The 21,934-nt window shown below is 49.4% G+C and overlaps 1 protein-coding gene and 1 non-coding gene across 4 annotated transcripts in view; one reads left to right on the forward strand and one right to left on the reverse strand.

Annotated features, from left to right (window-relative positions):
* Positions 1 to 2,822: 2,822 nt before the first annotated feature.
* The window catches only part of LOC144281781 (uncharacterized), a 33,597-nt gene continuing 14,485 nt past the window's right edge, over positions 2,823 to 21,934 (reverse strand). Inside the window, exons 1-4 of one of the 3 annotated variants that reach the window (XM_077844515.1) lie at positions 20,023 to 21,698; positions 15,092 to 16,588; positions 4,314 to 4,506; positions 2,823 to 3,259 (exon numbers count right to left, since the gene is read on the reverse strand). In XM_077844515.1, the coding sequence (XP_077700641.1) occupies positions 3,170 to 3,259; positions 4,314 to 4,506; positions 15,092 to 15,222 (414 nt within the window). In that variant the 5' untranslated portion in view covers positions 15,223 to 16,588; positions 20,023 to 21,698 and the 3' untranslated portion in view covers positions 2,823 to 3,169. Of the gene's footprint in view, positions 3,260 to 4,313; positions 4,507 to 15,091; positions 17,892 to 20,022; positions 21,699 to 21,934 lie in introns of those variants that run through there. The other 2 variants (XM_077844514.1, XM_077844516.1) reach the window with 2 other exon arrangements.
* Positions 10,364 to 10,504, forward strand: LOC144282753 (U4 spliceosomal RNA). Its single transcript, XR_013351205.1, has one exon. It is a non-coding gene; the product is annotated as a U4 spliceosomal RNA (small nuclear RNA).

A 21,934-nucleotide genomic window follows, 5' to 3' on the forward strand; every position in this document is an offset into this window, starting at 1 on the left:
ACAAGAAGGCTTGACTTGTCAAAAAATTATTTGTGAGCTGCACAGGCTCTAGGGTCAAAAGATCTGGCTAAAGCCAGCCCAGCCACTGCATGGGCACAGATGGGCAAGTCAGTAGACCCAAGTGAGCCTCAGTTTCCTCATCTGTACAATGGACTGATCTGAGAACCAAACAAGACACTAAGTAGTTCGGCACTTGGAAACTACAAAATGCTGTCAAGCATTAGCCATCACATGACCCTTTGGCTCCCAGACTGGAGCCAGGAGCCAGGCTTCCAGATCCATGTTCTATTATTCCCCCCACGGTAGGATGTTCAAGTGGCACAAGGGCGAGCTGTGGATTCGGAGACCTGGGTCAAAGCCCAACTCCTTAGTTCACTAGCTGTGCAATGGTCCTTCATCTGAAAACAAGGCATTTAAATACTTGATCTGTGGGTGACGGGATTAACCGAGTTACTAGACAGGAAGGGGCCTCTGCGGAGCCTAGCACCAGGCTGCTGACAGTGAGCGCTGCTTCCCCCCGCCCCCCCAGCAGATCTTCCGCCAGCTGTCAATCTCTGAATTTCTTCAGTGGTGAGTGGTGACCAATCTCTTGCCTCCTCCGAAGGAAGATTTGATTTTGGAAAGATCCCAAGGTCGTCTGGTCAGGGAGGCAGACAGTTAGTAATCAAGCCCAGAAAGGAACACCCTTTGGAGGTGCCAATGGGTTTCAGCTCTACAAGGGGGAGGAAGAGCTTCTCCTCCAGAGGGAGCCTCCGGAAGGAGGCCAGTCTTGCTGGGGCCTGCAGTTCCACTTTGCAGGGCCTCTCCTGGAGGCCTTCGTAGGAAGCAGGTCTGCACCTTCCAGAGCGGTCGTCATGTGTTGGCAGCCCAGAGGGGTTTCTTTGGCTCTGTGACTGCCTCTCATCCTTGCCAAGCAGATGTCAGAGCCAGAATGACACATCATCTAGTCCACTCCCCCTGTTTTTAAATGAGAGAACCAAAGCCCTTCCCTCCCCTACCTGTTCCCTGATGGACAGAAGCAATGCTTCAAGTGCAACCCAGAGCTTCAAGAGCAACCCAGAATGTCCCAGTCGGAAACTGACCTTGGGGCTCTCCAGCCCAACCCTCTCTTTCTTTCCCACTGCACTTTACAGATAAGGACACAGGAGGCAGGGAGAAAAGAGCCATGTGCTAAAGACACATGCTCCCAAGGTAGTGACAAGGTGGCTGGTACCCCCAAGCCTCCTGTCCCTCAGCCTGTGTTCTTCCACTGCCCAGAGACCCATTCTTTATATGAGGAGCAAAAGACCGCTCTCCCAGCCTCTTCTGAGAACATCCACAGAGGCTAAGGAAGGAAGGCCAGCCCGGGAAGAAGTTCAAGAGGCAGGATGGCAGCCCAAGGGGGTGGCACTTCATGCTTTCATCAGGTGTCCTGTATTCAGTCAGCAGAGGGACCAGCTGGGCACCTGAGTCATAGGGTGATGAGGCAAGCCTCCTCCTCTCCAGTCTTCAGCTTCCTCATCCAGAAGAGAATGGATGCTGCCCTGCATACATCTTGGTTGCTCATCCCATGACCCCAAGGACTGCGGCCCCTAAGGTTCAGAGTCTGATGGCCAGAGTGGCAATGCGTGCCCTGCTCCACTAACTCCCATGGCGCCCGGTGGAGGAGCAGCAGGGATCATCGGCTGCAGATTTTGACCTCAGATGCCCACTTCCTTGGTTTCCAGTATTATCTGTATCCTGCACCGTCCCCCAAATCTTCCCACCCCCTTGGGAGACAGCAGCTAGGTTCAGCCTGGAAAAACTGCGCCACCTAGGGGCAGTTGGCTCCCACTGCAGCTTGGTAGGAAGGAGGAAGGGATGTGGGGGTTCCTTCCTCTACCAGAGCAAGCTCCTGACCCTTGTTTGTCTTCAGGGTCCTCATTACAGCCTCTAGAAGGGCCGGTCAGGGATTCTGAAGATGAGGACACTGAGGAGGTCAAGCCGCCACCATGTGGCAGGGTCCAAACCAGAGCCCAGGCCTCCAGATTCTAGCAAGCTCTAGAATTCTGCCTTTCCTTCCTCCCCGTTCCAAGGGTATCTCTTGGTGGAGTGATAGCTAACACGTAAGTGATGAGTAAGTCTTCAACAACCACCCTCTAGTGGGGCAGAAATCATCTTAAATCGCTGTGAAATGTATTTTGTTCGTTGTGACAAGCACTTGGGGCAGAGTGGGGCCTTGCTCTCGGCTGTGAAAACATCAGAACCTGGGGGATAGACTAGGGGTCAAGTCTTGGCCCTTAGCAAGGGCTCAGCTGAGCTATCCTGATCCCCCACCTGAGAGAAGTCTCGGAACAACCTGCAAAGCAGGTTTGACTTTTTTGCTGGGTTCTTGGAAGGATTAGCAGCCAAGTATGAGAAACAGGGGACACATGACCAGCCTCAGCAAATTAGTCAGAGCCACCCCGACCCTCTGCACCCAGAACCTTCCCCTGGCCTCCTGACCCAGAGTAAGAGCCAAAGTCCCTCTGGCGGCCTTGAGGCCACTTGGGAGCTGCCTCCCTCACCTCCCTCACCATGCTCCTCCTCTATCCTGCCAACCTCACTTGCCCAGCTCATCCTCAACACCCTACCCTGGCCTCTTCACCATCCCTAAACATCTGGGTATGTTGTTTACTGTTCCTCTGTTTGGAGTGACATTGGTATAAGCTGCTCCCTCACCTCCTTTGGGTTTTTACTCAAATGTCAGCCTCCAGAGGGGCCTTCCCTGCCTAAAATTTCAACACATGCCCCCACCAACCCACAGGATTTGGGTTTGTCTCCTTTCACATTTGTTACCATCTAACACATTATCTATACGTAACTCACTTCTCTTATTTATTCTCTCTCCTGTTCCATGTGTTCACTGCTGAGCTCTTGGCATATAGGCGGGGCTCAATAAATATTTGTTAAATGTGTGGGTGACAATTCAAATATTCAAATAATAATTTTGAAAAGAAAGAGAAAGAAAGAAAAATCAGAACATCAACCCTCAATGCCTCTTGGAAACTCAGAAAATAATGAACACGTATAAGACTTTTCTGTTTATAAAAACTGGTTTCCTATAAAGCATTGAGCATTATCCCCAGGAAACTGTGAAGAGCATGGTGGCCGTGCCTACTCTGAAGGTCAGGGAGCAGAAGCCCTGCAGGATGGAGGTCTTGTGTCTGGGTCACACCCCTGGTGCCGGGCAGAGCGAGGAGGATCCAGTCTTCAGGCTCAGAGGCTCCAGAGCTTTCTGCTTCCCACGTTCCAGCAGCTTCTGTGGAGCAGAGAACCTGGAAATGCTTACACTGAAGTACTTGGTTGAAGGATTGTTCTTAGCATAAGCACAGTACTTAAGTGGCCACCCAGCCAGCTTTCAGAGGGCTATCCCAAGGGACAAGCAGAGCCTTTCTTAACATGCGTGAAAGCTTATTGGGCACCAGCTCTATGGCAGGGCCATGAGACCAACCCCAGGGCAGACACAGCCAGACTGCTCAAACCAGTGTGGCTAGCTCTCTAGACAGAAGCTGCTCCTGCGGGGGTAGTCCAGGAGAGTAGATGGATCTGGAGAGAAGTCAGGTGCCCAGGAGGGAAACACTAGAGCAGGGCACAGGGATCCTGGGCTGGAATCCCAGCTCTGTACAACCTGAGGCCTTGCCATCATTCAGGTCGTTTCCCAAAAGCCTCTCTTGGGTTCTGGGCCACGAGGCACCCATGCTCACCACAGTGCACACTGTACTGATGGGTCAGCCTCCTTCCCTCTCTAAGCCAGCAGTTCTCAACTAGTGGGGAGAGTTTGTCTCCCAGGGGACATTTGGCAACGTCTGGAGACATCTTCGGTTGTCACAACTGGAGGGGGGCTGTTACTGGCAACTAGCAGGTAGAGGCCACGGATGCTGCTACACATCCTGTAATATACAGCCTCCTCCCTCGAGAATTATCCAGCCCCAAGTGTCAAGAGAGCCAAGGTAAGAAAGCTTGCTCTAGATTGTGAGTTCCCAGAAGGGTAAGAAGTGTCAGGTTCTTCTCTGCACACCCAGTGCCTACCATGGCATGTGTAAGGCCTCCTATTTGCTGACTGCTGAGGGCCAGAAAACTCTGGGTCCCCGTGACTCTACCCAGCAGGCCCGCCCGCCTTCTCATTGGCAGGGCTGATAGAACTGGGCTTGGAGGTGAGGAGGAGTTCCCAGGAGAAGGGGGCTCGAATCAGCCAGTTCACAGGCTCAGAGTTCCCCAGCTCTGCCCACGTCTTCCCTGTTTCAGAGCCAGCAATAGGCTTTAGAGTCAGTTTCCCAGCTGGAAAGGACGCTTCCTGGAGAATCTCCACTTACCTTGGCCGCAGTCAAGCTATGAGCGTCTGGGTCGCCTCCGAGGCAGGATCCGGCCCAAATCAACAACAAGCTGGCCCCAACATGACGACTGGAGGTGATGTGGGGGTGAGGAAGGAGCCCCTTGAGAACAGGACCATGTCTACAGGGATCAAGGGCACATCCCTGGTGCTCACCATCATATAATATCTGGAACCTGGTAAAACAAATGCATATTTCTGTTGCTCCAGACTGTGTCTGGTCCCTGTCCTGGCCTTGTATGCAATCCCATTTAATCCTCTTAACAGCCCTGCCAAGAACAGCTACATCCCACATTCACAAAGGAGCTGAGGTTCACAGGTGAAGCATTAGGCCCAGGGTCACAGAGCTCATAGGTGGCATCTCCAGGATTTGAGCTCAGGTCTTTTACCAAAGCCCACCACCTTCCCACCGAACCACCCTACATGCCCTCCAGCCAGGGGTCAGAAGCGCCTTTGAGAAGCAGTTCTAGGAGAAAGCCCCTCCAGCCCCAAGGGACTCCATGTTGCCCTATGGAGAGAAACCAGGAGCCAGCTAGGATCCTCTCTCTTCTACTCCCCACACCCAGTCCCAGCCAGTATGGGGGAGTCCCTGGAGCTGGGAGAGACTTCAGCAAGTGCCTAGCACCATTCCTGGCACAGCCTCTGGAATCAAGGTCCAGGAACTGGCCCTTCTCACAGGCAACCTCTGGCTCCTATTCCAGAACCTCTGGGGATGCGCATAACAAGGCATTCGAGGCTGGGCACCTCCACCTGAAGTCTCCTATCCATTGCCTGCCAGTCTCTTTAAACACCTACCGTTCCACCTCCCAGGACCACATGCTCTTGCTAGAACCTGCTGGCACCCTCACTCCTCCCCGTCTTTCCACATCCTGTTTTCTCTACCTGGGAATGAATGCCTTTCCCTGTCCTGTTGGCTGAGCCAATTCTTCTTAACCTGGGCTGGCTTATCCATTAGGCCTAACAGGCATCGTGCTTCGGGCCTAAAACACTTCTAGCAACCCATGAAAATGTTTTCATTTCCCTTTTTTATTTTTAAAGATTTATTTATTTATTCATGAGAGACACAGACTGAGAGAGAGAGGCAGAGACACAGGCAGAGGGAGAAACAGGCTCCATGCAGGGAGCCCAACATGGGACTCAATCCCGGGACTCCAGGATCACGACCTGAACCAAAGGCAGGTGCCCAACCTCTGAGCCACCCAGGTGTTCCTGTTTTGATTTATTTTAAAATCAGAAGAAAAAAAATAAACTTTCAGGTCAAAGAATATGTTTTAAGATGTAACATTAATAAATTGCCTTTACACTAGTACGGTTGTAAAATATCCTTTTTCATGTATATTTTCTGTTTTTAATATACTTTTAAATTCTGTGTGTATCATTGCATCATTTAGTTTGAATAATGTATATTTATTTGCATGTGTGCACGTGTGTGTGTGCGCGTGCACGCGCATAAGGAATGGTCCACAGAGGCCAAGTTCAGACCACAAAAATCACAATGTAGCCCTGTCCTTGACTTCCAAGCCCAGCTATTGAGTCATTTCTCCTAAGAAGTCATACCAAGAGCCCACCCCCAACAGAACTGTCTATTCTCTGTGTCTCTATCCATTTCCTTGCTTAGCATATGGTATTATAATCACGTGCTAACCTGTCTTTCCATTAGATGGTGAGCTTCATAAGGGAAGGGTCCAGGATGTGGCAGGTACTTGGCAAATGTTACCAAATTCGGTTAAAGCTCCCTGAATGCCAGTGAGGAACAAAGGCCTCCCTTCCTTGGGTCACCCACAACGTACACAGCAAAGCCGTCTCTCTAATCACGTCTTTACTCAGGTGGGGCAGTTACCTGACACTGTCCTAGGCAGCAGGGGTCAGCCTGCTGCAAAGGAAGCCGTCATGGTTCTACCCTCACAGGGCTTCTACGGGTAGGCCCCTCCTGCCTAGGAGGTCTCTACCCCTTGAACTCTGCCATCGTTTCCCATCCTGCCCCACGAAGCTCCCCCAGTGCAGAGGGGCCAGGAGAGAAAGCGGTGCTAGGGCAGGCCTCCTTCCCCCACCCACCCCGGACCCCCATCCCAGACCCCACTACCTTTCCCTGGGGATCGCATTCCTCCTCCAGGGCCCTCCTGGAAGGTGACTACTGCAGCTCCTGGGTGCTCATTAATTTCATGCTCTGTCTCCTGCGTGACTGACCTACTTTTTGCTCTTCCCCCACGTGGCTGCCCAGCAGGCGGGGGCTTCCCACACCTGGGGCTGGGTTTCCCTCAGCCACTCCCCATCCCTGCAGCAGGCTACTCGCAAGGCCTCAGCCCTCCTTACCCCCACCAGAGAGCCGAAGCCTTCTGGCCTCATTCCCCCCCAAACACACACAACACCCCCAGGGGGAAGGTAGGCAACCTTGGATTCAAATCTCAGTTCCCTCCTTCCCAGTCTCAGGGTCCCCAGCCAGTCGTGGTCCCATCTAGCCTGATGTCCTCCTCTGTATGCGAATCTACCCTGCAGGGCCCTTGCGACAAGAAAGCAGCTGCAAAGGGCCGGGTGTCCCAAGCAGAGGCTTTGTCCCTGCCCCATGGGGACCGGCCCCAGCTGGAATTCCATCCTCTCTGAAGGCGCCTGGTATGTCCCCCCTGCTCTGCTGGCAGAGGCGCCCACCTACCCGTCGTCCTGGCCAAGCCCCTTTATCTGCCCCCAGCCTCCTTCGAGGCCCAGCCGGCTGTGCCCCCTGGCCTCCCCACTGCTCAGGACCCCCCCAGACCCACACCAAGGCCTGTATTTCTTCATACCACCCCCCCTACTCTGGAGCAGATTTGAGGCAGGGCTTTTAATTGGTAATCCTCATTTGGCATTCATCACAGAGACTTACATCTGGGCTTTTCTGGGAGAGCCCCAATGTCGAATATCCTGCTTTCCCATTCCCATGACCGCATGGTGGAATAATAAGAATAATAGCTAACATTCGCTGTGGGCTACGCTGCTCGGCTCTCAGGACTCTACACAAATCAACTTCATTACTCCTTGCCATGATTCTATGAAGTAGGTACCCCCGATTTGCAGTTGAGGGACCTGAGGGACAGAGAGGGGAAGAAAACTTGCCCAAGGTGGTGGAGCTGGGATTAGAGCCGAGGCAGGCTGGCCCCAGAGCCCAGCCCTAAGTCATTACCACAGCAGCCAGACTACAGACTGTCGCTTGCACTTAGAACTGGCTTAAAAATCCCTGGGTCAAGAAAATGGTCCCCAGACACTAGATGTAACTTTCCTCCTGCAAATGGGACTGATTGTCCTCTCTCAGGTTCCCTTCTCTCAGGCAGGACTTAATGGCAGGGTCCAGGCTTCTAGAACTCCATGTTCTTTCTAGGACATCAAGCTGGAACCAGGGAGCTCTGGGTTCTATGCATATGTCTGGAAGGCCAATGCCTATGCCAGCTCCCAGGAAACCAGACTACATGGCTGCCCTGAGTGAAGGGGATCATCTAATCCACTTGGAGGCCATGAGGACAACCGAGGACACTGCATCAGGAGTGTGGGACAGTCCCTGGCTCCAGAAGTGCCATGTGGAAATGCAGATGCCAGGCAGGACCTGCCCACTCCGCTGCAAAGTCCATTTAAAAATATAAGTGGTGGGGAGGGTGGGGACTGGGCAGCCAGCACTTGCTCTCCACCTGCCTGGCCCAGCAGCAGGTGCTTAAGCTCCAGGAAAGGTGCCTGGACAAGGGTCTGCCCTCCCCATGGGGAGGAGATGCTCTCCAACACCACTTGACTAGAGGGTTAGGGAAGTGACTTTGTATCCAGCAGCCTTCATCTAGTTTTAATAACGCATATTTGTTTCTGATTGTAAAGATAAAACGTGTTTATTGCCAACATTAAGAGAAAATTGAAAAGTCGTCTATAATCCCTCGATCCAGAAGTAAGAACCTTTAACACTTTGGTGCTTTTTCTCTAAGCCATTCTTCCATACTTAAGTATTTTTACATCATTGGGATTTTAACGGTATATTGTGCATACTTTCCCATTCTGAGAACTTTCCAAACCATGATTTTTTTTAAAGATTTTATTTATTCACGAGAGGCACACACACAGAGAGGCAGAGATGCAGGCTGAGGGAGAAGCAGGCTCCCTGCAGGGAGAGTCTCATGAGAGACTCGATCCCAGGACCCCAGGGATCACCATCTGAGCTGAAGGCAGATGCTCAACTGTTGAGTTACCAAACCATGATTTTTAGTGACTTTCTAATGTTTGATTCTATATAGGACATCTCACGATGTATTTAACTATTCACTTCTTGGATGTCTAGGTTATTTTTGAGACACTCCATTTCAAAGCTGCAGTGGCTATTGGAGCAAAAGACTATACTTTCCAGTCATAAAGGATCAAAGGCTTAAATGAACGAAGAGGGTCGGTCCAGATGCTTAAGACTCTTGAGTAGCCAGGGAGGGGATTTTGGCCCTGACGCTGTGGTCGCCAGTGGGGTGGAGGGTCAGGAGTTGGCCGTCAGAATATTGTTTGGACTCTTCTAAGGCAGGTGCTGCAACCTTGGCCTTCCTGCGGGCTGGTAAAGGGGCACTCCCGCCACCCGGGCCTGGCCTAAGGGACAAAGCACTGCAGCAGCCCCGGGGAGCTTGCCAACCAAGCTTCCCTGGTGGTGCAGGGCTGAAAGAGGCACTCGCTCCACTTTTCACAACATTCAAAGGCAGAACTGTCAAAAGCTGGCCCCCAAATGCTCATATTATGTGGGAGAAAGTCTTGGGGAGAAAATGAGGAAGGAGGGGAATTATGCAATTGAAAACATGTACGAATCCAGACAGAATAATGAAGCACAGACACAAGATTTTGCACTCAATGGAAATTGCATTTAGCCATGTTTTGTGGTTTGAGAAAAAGAGAGAGACTGACTCAGAGAGGCAGATGGAGACACACGGGGTGAGGAGAAAGAGAGGGGAAAAAAGAAAAGAGAGATGCAGAGAGAGAGAGTCCTCACAGCCAGCTGGAGTTCCACGGAGGGGAGGAGAGGGAGCAGCCACGTGGCTTTGTCTTCTCCCTATGCCAGTCCTCACCTGGGCCAGAGGGAGACCAGGAGACTCCCCCCTCCAATCTGGGGGCTTGGGATTGTTTTCCCTATCTTTTTCTGTATATTTTCTGGACGTCCAAGTTCTTAAAAAAAAAACAAAACAAAACTGTACCCACCCCCGGCCCTGTGGAGTACTACTTAACAATAAAAAGGAACCAGCTGTGGATAGAGACAACAACCCAGACAGAGGGCAAGGGCACTACGCTGAGTGAAAAAAGGCAATCTCAAAAGGTTACAGACTGTGGGATTCCATTTATATGACATTCTAGACATGAAAACAATGACGGGAACGGAGAAGATTCGCAATGGCCAGGGCTTCGAGAGAGTGGGAGGAAAGTCCGTGATGTAAGAGTCAAGGGCAACATGAGGGAACTTCGTGGTGATGGGATGTTCTGTATCTCGGTTACAATGGTGGTGACATAAATCTATACGTGTGACAAAATGACACAGAACTGTACCCACGCATTGTACCAGTGCGGATTTCCTGGGTTTGATTTGATAGGTACCCTTTGTGGGGGGTGGGAAACCTGGAGGAAGGGTCATGTGACCTCTGTGCACTATTTTTGGCAACTTCCTACATATCTATAATTATTTTAAAATAAAGAGTTATCCTCCAAAAGTTAGCAAAGAACAGATCGCATATTATACTGATAATCAGAAAAGGTATCTCAAAATGCAAAGTGCCACACAGCTGAAAGCTAAAATTGAAGACACTGTGTCGTGACCTAAGGGCTCTAATCCACATAGAAGGGGTGCCTGGGTGGCTCAGTGGTTGAGCGTCTGCCTTCGGCTCAGGTCCTGATCCCGGGGTCCTGGGATCGAGTCCTGCATCGGGCTCCCTGCATGGAGCCTGCTTCTCCCTCTGCCTGTGTCTCTGCCTCTCTCTCTGTGTCTTTCGTGAATAAATAAATACAATCCTAAAAAAAAAAAATTCACATAGAAATTCTTGCGTAAGCAGAACAAAAATCCTCCCAAGCTTTGCGCAGTGGCAGGATTGCAGCAAATGCGGTTTCTCCCAGGTGCAATCATTGCTATTTGAAAACTTTTCCCAATACCCTGCGGTGAGGAATTGAAATACGGTCAGCATTGGCAATATTTGCCAGTCTCTACGGAGACTATTTTTAAAAAAAGGCAGAAATCCTCTCTGAGAAAAGGTCAAACAGAGACCAACTAGAGGATGTAGAGAGAACATGGTTGAGAGAGAGTAGGGCACTCAGCCTCTCCCTGGCTGTGTGACCTTGGGCAAGTCACTTCACCTCTCTCAGCCCTGATTCCTCATCTGTAAAATGGGAAGAATGGGACTGCACTGTAAAGACGAAGCACACAATTCCTTCCTCCAAGAAGCCACCAGCAATGACAAGTGCAATGGCCGGCAGGGACCCTGCCTTCACCTGCCAGGGCCCAGAAGAGAGGTGGACAGTGAAAGGGCCCTTAGGAGACCCCCTTGTATGACACCAATCATGCTATAGAAACTCTTTTGTGCTGCCAGTCATGCTATAAACCCCACTAAAGTTGGGGGGAAAATACCCATTTTTTTCCTGAGAAGGTCTTTCTGGGATTACATTTATCCCTTTGAGGACATTTTAAGGGATAGCAGTGAAAGAAAAAGATGCTATGGCTTTAAAACACAGACAAAACCAGTAATTCCATTAGTATTTTTGAATTGTAAAAGATGAAGATAAATCTGACTGCTATGGTAACTGTGAAACATGAAAGATAACACAGGCTTTGAAGCACAGCCGCACCGGCAGCTGGGATCACCTCTTCTGAACGGGTCACACAGGTGGGTGAGCATGCGTGGGGTAGACTGAGGGGGCTGAGTTCTGGGGAGCAGAGGGGAAGCTCCTCGTGGCCTGGACCCTAAGATCTGCTGGTGGAGACTCTGAGAACCCCTGTGCTTGAGTCCAACCCTGTCATTCAGGGGCCAGACCCCCAAAAGGTGACCTAGGCGCCCCATTCTCAGGGTACCAGCGTAGGATACGCTTTTGGAAACGTATCAGCATGGGGAGCGAGGCTGGCTTCAGAGCAGTAAGAACATCTTAGTGACACTTTTCAGCTGCTTCTTTTGCTTCTCCCAGAACCCTCCGTCTTGCCTCCAGATCCTTCCATCCAGGGCCCCGCCCGGCGCCCAGTGGAAGGTCAGCCGTCCACCGCTTGAGTTCCTCCAGTGACAGCAGCCCACGCCTTGTTGGACAGCTCCTGTCGTCAGAAAGCTCTCCCCGCCAGCCAGGTGTGATGTCTCTGACCCAGCCAATCGACCCCACACACAGCCTGTCATTCCACCATTTGAATTCCATTCCTGTACATTTTAAAGATGAAAACATCTTTATGAGTCCCTTGTTGAAATTCAAATATGGCCATGAACACCTAAAGCCCCGCATCAGTGAGGACCTTTGAGGTGGAGTGTTGGCAGGGAGCCCTGTGACGGAATGACTTGGGACAGTCAGGGGGCAATGAACCAGGAGACTGGGAGGCCAGGAGGCCCAAAGAAGCCTTATTCAGGGGGGCTCTCTGGGTCCTCCAGAGCCTGCGTCTCCTTGGAGAAGAAAATAGAAGCTTCCAGAAGGGCAGGTTCCTTTGTTCCCCCTATCTGCCTGCCTGGCTGCTGGAAACAGTCCTCTTCATAGGCAGAGGGTCTCCACTCTGGGGAGATCCAAAGGATCCAGAGACTTCTGGTCAAGACGGTACTATACGTTCATGTTCTGAATCCCACCTCCATGCATTAAACTTAGAGCAATGATTAAAGAAAAAAAAAAAAGATAAATTCAAAACAGGAAAAGTCGTGCTCAAATCCAAGATAAACATTTTTAAGGCCCAGAAATGTAAGAGACACCCAACAGGCTAGGTAACATGGAAGCTAGAGATGTGGGTGCATAAGCCGGGGGAGCAGCCAGGAATTCAACTCCCTTGGGGGGCTGAGGGGCTGAAGGACCCTCAGGTGGGGCCGGGCCCAGGCTCCACTCAGGTTCCGTGACCGGACGTGTGACCCCTCGGCATGAGGCCTGGTTCTGGATGAGGGGCCCCAGGAGGCCGAGGTGTCTTTGCTGTGGCTTTCGTGCTTTCTCTTTATCCTTGGTATGTTGTAGGTTCACTACAGCACATCTGGGTGTGAATTTACTTCTCCTTGCTCCGTTCAGCGCTGAGCTCTCGTGTCTGTCTTTAATTCTGGAAAATTCTCAGCCTTATTTTTTTTTAATCTTGCTTCTTCTGCACTCCCCGTGCCCTCCTGGAACTCCTGTATGGCATTCTGTAGACCTAAACTTCTTCACTGCTTGGGGGCATATAATGCAAGTTGTTCCCCAGTATCTATTTTCCCCCTTTTCCTTGAAATAGAATCTCTGACTTGTAACTAGGCCCACGGCCGCTTGGAATAATGACTATACTTCTTCCTTTTATCTACTTAATGGATAAATAACTGGGTTCTGCCCAATGGGTAAAAGCATGAGTCTCAGGGAACTTCCTTGAAATGTCTTTAAAGCAAATGCTACCCTCTGACCTGCCCTTCCTCCTGCCATCTGGAAAATGCACGAGATGGCTGGAGCTTGGTGGAGTCATCTTAGACCTTAAAGTAGAATTGAGATAGAAGGCGTCTCCATGACGTTATGAGGTTGCCCTAAACTTCCTAATGATGGGCCACTACTCCATGAGCGAGAAATGGACTTGTATCTTGTGTAAGCCACAGTTATTTTCCTGTCCTTAGTTTGGGTTTCCCCAAAACGGATCCCAAGACAAGGATTGGGATGCAAGTCATTTATTTGGGAAATAAGGCCAGGAAGCGCAGTGAAGAAGTGGGGAAATGAGACAGAGGAGAGATATAGGATTGACCACGAGCAGGTTCCTGTTGGGAGTCACTGAGGTCCTATGGGGCGGGGGGGAGGCTATGGGAGATTGTGCGAAACAGGCTGCATAATTGTCCCACTAAGGGGCAAGGAAGGTGAAGCATTTATCCATTAACATTAGTTAATGTCCCTTATTGCTTGAGGGTCTTTCCTGGGGCCAATGCCCCAGCACTCTGTCCACCCTTTGTGCAAGCTGAGCAGGCTCCTGCAGCCAGACAATGCTCCCAGGTGGAAAGGCCGAGGGTGTGGTCCTGTACAGAGCGGTCTTCAGGTGACTGCAAGGATCAGCCAAGGGAACAGGGGCACCCATCAACCCGGGCTGCAACCTCTCTGCGGCCCGTAGAGCCCCTCCGACTTCTCCACTGCCCTTTATCCCTGTTGCATCCTAGGTGAGATCCCCAATTCTCTCTTCCAAATAATGAATCCTATCTTCTAGTGTGTCCAAGCCAGATTTATTTTGTCTCCCCAGTTAATTTCCATGACCGTATTTCTCATCCCCAGAGTTTAGAAATGGTTTTCATTTCTTCCTGCTTTAATATTATAATTTATGTTTCTCTTTTTATGGGTGGATGTTATTTGAAGAGCTTCAACATCGATTTTGAAGTTGTTTTTAGATAATTCTTTTACTTGCTTTTGTCTGTAGTGGAGTCATTCTACCAGTTACTGATTTTGTTGGCATTATTAGCTTTAGCTTTCCTCGTGTGTTTTGGAATTTTAGTATGTAGACTTTTCGTAAGTGAGATTAATTTTTCTCTACATAATCACCCTGTCTTGTGGTTTGATGGTTTCTCCTCAGACCTCTGGGGCCTCATCCATACCACATTTAATGCCAATGACTCAAGACTCCCACGCTGTGATGCTAGTAGGGTCTCAGATGTCTAGTCACTAAGCCTGAGTGGGGTTTGGCCCAAGCTGCAAGTGGGTCCCCTTCCATGTAGAGGAAAGACAGTTACTCATTTATTAATCCAATAAATATTTATTGAGTGCATTCTTTGAGTCTGGCCTGTTCTAGGGATGGGAATACAATAATGACCTAGACAACTAAGTATAAAAAAGTCTAACATTTATCACCACTGATTGGTGCCCTTACAGAAACATAAAGCAGAGTTAGTGACAGAGGGCAGGGGTTCATATATATATATATATTAGGTGAGTTGTTCAGGGAAGGCCTCTCAGCAACATCTGAGCAGAGAACTAGATGAAGTCCAGCAAGTCACGCACAGATCTGGGGCAAGAGCATCCCAAACACAGAGAAGAGCAAGTGCAAAGGCCCTGAAGTAGAAGTGTGCTTGCTATATCCAAGAAACATTAAGAAACCCAGGGATCCAGCAGAGGGAACGGGGGGAGTAGGATAAGAAGTTCCTCTGGAGAAGTAGTCTGGGACCAGTTCCTACACATGGGGCCTTGGTGAAGCACTGTGCTGGAGCCAACTCAGACGGGCTCTGGAGCACTCATTGTCCAGTGATGTCATACTGGAAGCTTGAAACTGGCCTTGGAGGGAGAAGGCACTCTACAATTAGCAAATGCTACAAATCAGGGCTCCCCACCCCTGAGAGCCCATTATTAAGCATTTACCAGCACACCACTGCCTGTAGGGTTGGTAAGGAATTTGTTCTGATTGGGATAAGAAGCCATGGGAGGGTTTCGAACTGGGGAATAATGCGGTCTCACAATCAATACAATCACTTAAGAGATTTTAATACAATCACTTAGAGAACAGACCGTTAGGGGTGTAAGAACAGAAGCAGGGAAGTAGATTAGGAAGCTATTGCAGCAGCCCATGTGAAAGGGGCTGGGAATTAGTGCAGAAAGATCACAGGAGAGGAGGCGGTTTTAATTCTGCCTCCTAATTCCTGGTCTTACCTCCCGTAACATCCTGGGTGGCCTCTTTCAATAGAGGGATTTCCACTGGCTGGTAGCAACCTATTTCCTGGAAAGATGGTGGGCTTTGCAAGCAGAGGGCCTGGATTCAAATCCCAAATCCACTTCTTCATAGTATCCCTTGGGGAAAATTAATTTCTCTGAGTCACAGCGCCTTATGTGGAACACTGAGATAATATCTGACAGAGTGGCTGGTAGGGAGTGTGAAATTCCTGTTTATCCTTTCCCGGGGCACAGCACCCGGGGTCCCTCCCTCTGTAGACCCCCGGATCCCTCTGCTCCTTGAAGCCAGATCCCTCTGCTCCTTGAAGCCGTAATGGAAGCGCTGGTCACCCTGCTCCGGGGCAGCCTGCTGAGTTCTCCTGTTCCCAGGTGGGCCACCAGTGCCACCTAGTGTCCTATCTGCTTCCTGCAGGCCAGCCTTTTCCATAGGATTTCTCCAAAATCCATCAGCTCAAGGTTAAAGGCTCCTGTGCCAGACAGAGCCAACCCCATCGCCCCCTGATCATCCTAACATTCATTGTCTGACCTGACAAGCGAGCCTGAGGTCCCCCAATCCCTCCTTGCGTGTTGTGACTCTTGCCTCCATACCCTGAAGGGCAGGCCCTGCATCTTCAGAACCCTATTTCTGAACCCAGAAATAGTTCCTATTTCTTGAGCAATTACTTTGTGCCAAGCACTCTGCTTCGGTAATCAGATATTTATTCTTTATCTGGAGAAATTGAGGCTGAGATGTAAATCGAGTCCCTTAAGGTCCCTGGGTAAGCAACCGAGGTAAGATTTGATGCCAGGGCTTCTCTCTGCCAGTCCAAGGTTTGGGTTTGGTTTTCCCACAAAAGCATCCAGCACAAATTGGGCAACCAGAAGATGCTCAGGGGTCATTTTAGTTATTAGGCTCTTTGCAAGTAGTGAAGCAAAAGGAAGACCAAACGGGAGTCGGGAGACCCACGCTCAGGTTTAAAGTCTGCCCTGAAAAGCGTGCTGAAGGATGCCCCTCCTCCCATCCTTGGGCATGCCCCCCTCCATGGTCTTCACCATCCATGTGATTAAGGAAATGGGTTGGACTAGATGATCTGGAACCTCCCTCAAGTCCTGATATTCAACACCAGCAGAGTCAAGAGGGTTCTTGGTCCAGATGAATGTTCTGGGTGCTGAGGCCACTGCGTGTGTGAGACCGAGCTCCACCACCTGGTAGTTGTGAGGTCTTGGGCAGGTCGCGTACCCCAGCCTCTGTGCCCTTGTCTGTGGAGGGAGGACGATGAGGCCGCTCGCTCCCTCCCTTACAGGGTGCTAACTTATCTGTTAGGCCCTCTCAGACAGAGTAGGTGGTAAGTTCCTGTCCTTTTAACAAAATATGGATTCTACTTGCCACTTAATTCTTTTTGTTAAGCCATTGAGCCACATCCTGTACGAGTCTTGTGCAGCACAAACAACGTTTTCCGTTGTTCGATTCCTGCGAGCTCCAGCGCACGGTCACACCTGTAGCCCCAGATAAAGCAACACTAAAGGTCACACGATTGACATACAAGTGGCATCACTTGGATTACGACTTAAATAAAACCCGAATTGCCTAAGATAAAATGAGACCATTAATGGCCTAAGACCATTAAAGTACCCAAAATCTCATCCTTCTAGATAGCTCGGAAATCTGGAGGTCTGAGTCCTGAACAAGGCTACTCTGGACTTTGGTTTCCTCAAGAGGAAACTGAGGCAGGGTAGGGGGGACTAGCTGAACATTTATGAAGTCCCCTATTATGGGCAAGGTGCCATGAGAGGTCTCCATCTGGTGAAGTCAGAACGTAGCGTGTACTGACGAATGGACAGAGAACCCCTGTCTTCTTGGGCCGGGTCATCATGTGACAGGAACCAGGGGCTGGGCAGTAGAATGGTGTGTCCACTCTACCCTCTTTTGGGGGATCTCCTTCTGAACAGGCAAGTGGGGAGGCTGGAGAGGCTGCTCTGTGATGGGACATATCTCTTCCCTTCTCAGAACCACAAGCCTCTGGTACAGCACTGCCCATAGAACTTACCGACATGATCACATTCAGTATCTGTGCTGTCCCATCTGGTGGCCACTAGCCACCAGGGCCTTTTGTGTATTTGAAACGTGGAACTGAATTTTAAATTAATTTAATGTTAATGATTTTAAATGTAAGTTGTGCCTTGGGCCTAGTGGCCACCATATTAGATAGAGCAGCTCTACAACACCCAATGCAGAGCAAACTCCTGCTTACAACCAGCCCCTCCTAGACCCCCTGACACAGCCCAAGTGGCCACACGGAGTGCCGTGTCCTTCACGCAGCAAGTAACGACCCCAAGTTTGTTTCACTACAGGTGTGTTCCTAGTGGTCTTTTGCTTTGTAAGTCATTTACAAAGACTTAAGTGTTGGGAGTTCAGCCCCCATGTTAGAGTAGTGGAGGGACACACACACACATACACACACACACACACCCCATGTGTGTATATCCAAATGCATATACATTATATATATCTTAAGCTTTTGTCTGAAGGATCTTCACCTCAAATCATACAGTGTGGGTGACTCACTATTTTGCTTATAAATGAAATTGGCTATTTGGTCCAACCAGGCTCTAGTAAAATCTGGAAAATAACCATCACAGGTAAGGGGAGAAACAGAGACAAGGAGAGAGACTTATGTTTATGGAAATCTTACCATGTGCCAGACTTTATCTTATTTAGTCCTTACGGCCATTCTGTGGGGGTAGGTACAGTGTTATTTCCTGCAGTTTACAGATAGGGAAACTGAGGCTTATAGAAGCTCGGTAAGTGTTTGGCCAGGGTTTGAAGCCCATGCTCCTTCCATCCAGCCTGTGAGCTCCTCTGCCCTCCTAAGGACGAAGGAATGAGCAGAACTGCGACCAGTCCGTGTCCCTGTCCCTGAGTGCCCTGGCACACCAGACCCCCTAAATCTGGCTTCTCTAAACCTACAGACCTGGGTAAGGCCTACTAATCAGAAATGAGTAAAGCATACTCTATCAGAGATCAGAAGCCCTTTGTGCATTCTCATTTTATAAGTGGGGAAACTGAGGCCCAGGGAAGTAAGTGCCCTCCCCTACCGGGGCTTCCTCCAACAGCTGCCAGAGCTGATTCCTACCAGCTTGCAAGGGGCCATGCCACATATCCTAACTCAGTGTTTAGCGATGTCCCTTTGGTAGCTTGCTACCAGCCGTGGTATGAGCATTTACACCATGGATATTGGCAAATGTTATAAATCAGAGTTTTTGCTTGTTTGTTTTTATTCCTTCTGAAGAGAGCCAGTTAAAACATTCACTAGCACAGCCCTGGCTTCCTCCCTCCCGTAAGGAAAAGGAATTGTGAACAGTAGCGGGGATGTGTTTGAGAACAGCTCCCACCAGAGTACAGGCAAACTGAACCTCAGCCTGGCGTGGCTGTGATTTTGTCACTAATAGCCATATGCTTGGTGATTTATTTGTGTCAGAATAATCCGAGGGTCTTGATGAAAATGTCTCCTGCGCCCCACTGAATCAGATGCTCTGCAGGTGGGGCTCTGGAATCTGCATTTCAATAGGTCTCCTCAGGTGAATTTTTCTTGGTTCCTGAGTTTGAGTATCACAGCTGTACATCCTCACTGCCATACTACACAGTGCTCAGACACAGAGGGCAGAGTTTAGGCCCACAAAAATATTCAATTCAGCCTCCATTCTTGAATGTTCGCCATGTGTTAGCTGAGGGTGGATGAAAGTCTGCTTCTAGCTGCTTCCCCCTGTCTCTGAGGTGATGTAGAGAGTTCAGGGATACAGTGACACTAGAATTGGGCAAAATTCCACCTATGTCACCTCCCAGAGAGTTCCATGTAAGTTTGCCTACTGGAAAGTTCTAGTAGAATCTAGAAAACGTATAGCTGAGTTTCAATTGTCCAAATAATTTGAAGCAGAAGGATCAAGTTAGAGTCCTGGATATGGTCTCCCCTAGGTGTGTGATCTAAGGCAAGTCCCTTAACTTCTCTGGGGTTTAGCTGCCTTTAGCATCCTCCCCAGGGGTTTATAAGATTTAAATGAAATAACCCGGGGAAGGCAGACTCGTTTATACAATGCTAGACACGCGTTTATCTCCTTGGCGTCCTCTTCTTTGCGGGGTGGACCCTCCCCAGCTCTAGCACCATGGAACCGGCTCCCTCTCCAGGCTATGAGCACCTCAGAGAGGGCTCTGGGATTGCCTATCTCTGTGTGTGTCCCGCACATAATAAGTATTTCCTAAAGATCTGTGATTGAATATGAATGTATGGCGTACACGTGGATATAGACAGATAAAGCCTCCCACACATAGATGCACACAGATACTGGCATGGGATTACTCACAGAGAGGTGACATGAAATTGTAAATAGAGCACAGGGCTTGGGGGCAGGAGTTTCAAGTAGTAGGGTAGGAAGCTGAATCTACCGCCTACGTAATAAACTATCACAAAATTAGAGGCTTAAAACAACACACATTTATGATCTCACAGATTCTGTGGAGCAGGAATCCAGTGTAGCTTAATTGAGTCCTCTACCTAGAGCCTCACAAATAGACAGCCAAGGAGTTAGCCAGGGCTCCGGTGTCATCTGAGGCTCGACTAGGGAAGGGTCTGTTTCTGTACTCAGGGCAATTAACAGAATTCAGTTCCTTGCAGCCATAAGACTGAGCACTTCACTTTCTTGTTGGCAATGAGTCAGAGGCTGCCCTCAGCAACTAGAGTTGCTGCAACTCCTTGCCACATACGCCTCCCAACATAGGCATTCCATAGACGGCAGCTTGTTTCTTCAAAGCCAGCCAGGGACTTAGAGAGAGATGCCAGCAAGATGAGTCCTACAATTTTAAGTCATGTAACCAGGTAACCACTTATGTAATAATGCATATCCCGTCTAATCCATTGTGTCTGTTATATTCTTACCAGTTAGCAGCAAGTCCCAGATCCTGCCTATGCTCAAGTGGGCGGAATTGCACTAAGCCATGAATGCCAGCAGGTCTGTCCACCGCAGGAACTCAGATGAAACTCATGAAGGATCTTCCTTGTAAAGCTGGCAGACAGATCTGGGAGACAGTAGAGGTCTGAGGGATACCCTATAACCGTTTCACTTTCCACAGGAGAAAACGGAAGCCCAGAGAGACTGAGTCACCGGTAAGTGGATGGCAGAATCAGACTGGAATCTAGGACACCCCCCCCCCCCCAATTTCCACTCTACTGCTTCTCTCCCCGCTTATTGTTAGGACTTTGGAGCCAACAGACAAACAAAAATTTAGGTGACACTTTGAAGATTCTAGCTCAGTGGATATTGGAATGTCTTGGAATACCTACAGGATAAATCCAAATTTTAGCATGACATTCAAGGCCCTTTGACTGTCTGGTCCAACCAAGCTTTCTTGTCTTAGCTTTTACTATCTCCCCCTGGTATGTTCCATCACAGAGAACTATGTGCACTTTCCCACCAGGAATGCCTTTCTCTTTCTATGCCTGGAAAATAAACAAAACAAAACAACAAATAAACCCACTGATCCTTTGAGTCCCAGCTCAAATGCCACCATTTCACCGGGTGAAACCCTCCTTAATTCTTATAGGCAGAACTAATCACCCCCCCCCCCCTAATCTGCTGTCCTGGGATTTCGTTCAGTCTGCTGTATATACCTTTTCATATGTGTGATCGTTGCTTTTGAGTTCTGTTTCTCCTGTGAAACTAGGACCTTAGAGCAGGGTTATTAGAAAGATATGAAACTAATTTGGTTTAAACAAGTCTATCCTGCCAGCTGGCCTTGTCAAGAGACTACCACAGTCTCTTCTGCTGAGCTGAGACACCACCAAGGTTAATGAGAGTATTTATTTCAAAGTTGATGTCTCCAGAAGCTCACTGCAAGTCAAGGAAAGGCAAGCTAGATCCCCACCCAATTACATTCTCCTCAATAGTTCCCCTAGCCCTTTGCTCCCGCCAGTAAATCTTCACTGATTGATTGAATAGAATTGGACTGTCATTCAATAACCATAATTGATGTATACCAAAGGCCGGGTCTATTCTAAGAGTTGAGGTTACAGAGACAAGTAAGACAAGAAAAGGACATGAAAAAATCTAAAGCACATGGGCTTTAGAATCAAAAAGTTTGATTCAAAGCCAGACACCATTACTTATCAGTTCTATGACCTTGAACAAGTAATTTAACTTCTCTGACCTCAGATTCTGCAGCTAAATGGGGAATAACAGTGTACACTTCCTAAGCGCTGCAGTGTGGGTTACGTGAGAGGATATAGGCTCCTGGCCCATGGCAGGTGCTGTGTCCCTGCCCGACCCACGGAGAATCACTCGCCACGTGGTGATACTTACCCTCTGTGACAAGTGCTGTAACAGATCGGAAGTGCTGGGAGAGCAGAGTGAGTGGAGGGACTTGTTCTATTATACAGAAAAGGAGGAAGAGGGGCGCCTGGGTGGCTCAGTGGTTGAGCATCTGCCTTCAGCTTAGGTATTGATCCCGGGGTCCTGGGATCGAGTCCCACATCAGGCTCCCTGCATGAAGCCTGCTTCTCCCTCTGCCTGTGTCTCTGCCTCTCTCTGTGTGTCTCTCATGAATAAGTAAATAAAATCTTAAGAAGAAGAAGAAGAAGAAGAAGAAGAAGAAGAAGAAGAAGAAGAAGAAGAAAGGAGTAGGAGGAGGAGGAGGAGGAGAGGAGGAAAGGCTTCAGACAGGATGAGCAGTAATGGCCAGAAGGACCTTCCAGGCAGAGGGAACAGCAAGCACAAAGCAGGTTGTCCTAACACCTAGTCTTCATTTTGTCTGCTTCCAGACATCCAGGGCGGCATCTAGGCCCTGATGTTAAT

The sequence above is a fragment of the Canis aureus genome, chromosome 13, assembly GCF_053574225.1.
Source record: "Canis aureus isolate CA01 chromosome 13, VMU_Caureus_v.1.0, whole genome shotgun sequence".
Taxonomy (NCBI): Eukaryota; Metazoa; Chordata; class Mammalia; order Carnivora; family Canidae; genus Canis; species Canis aureus.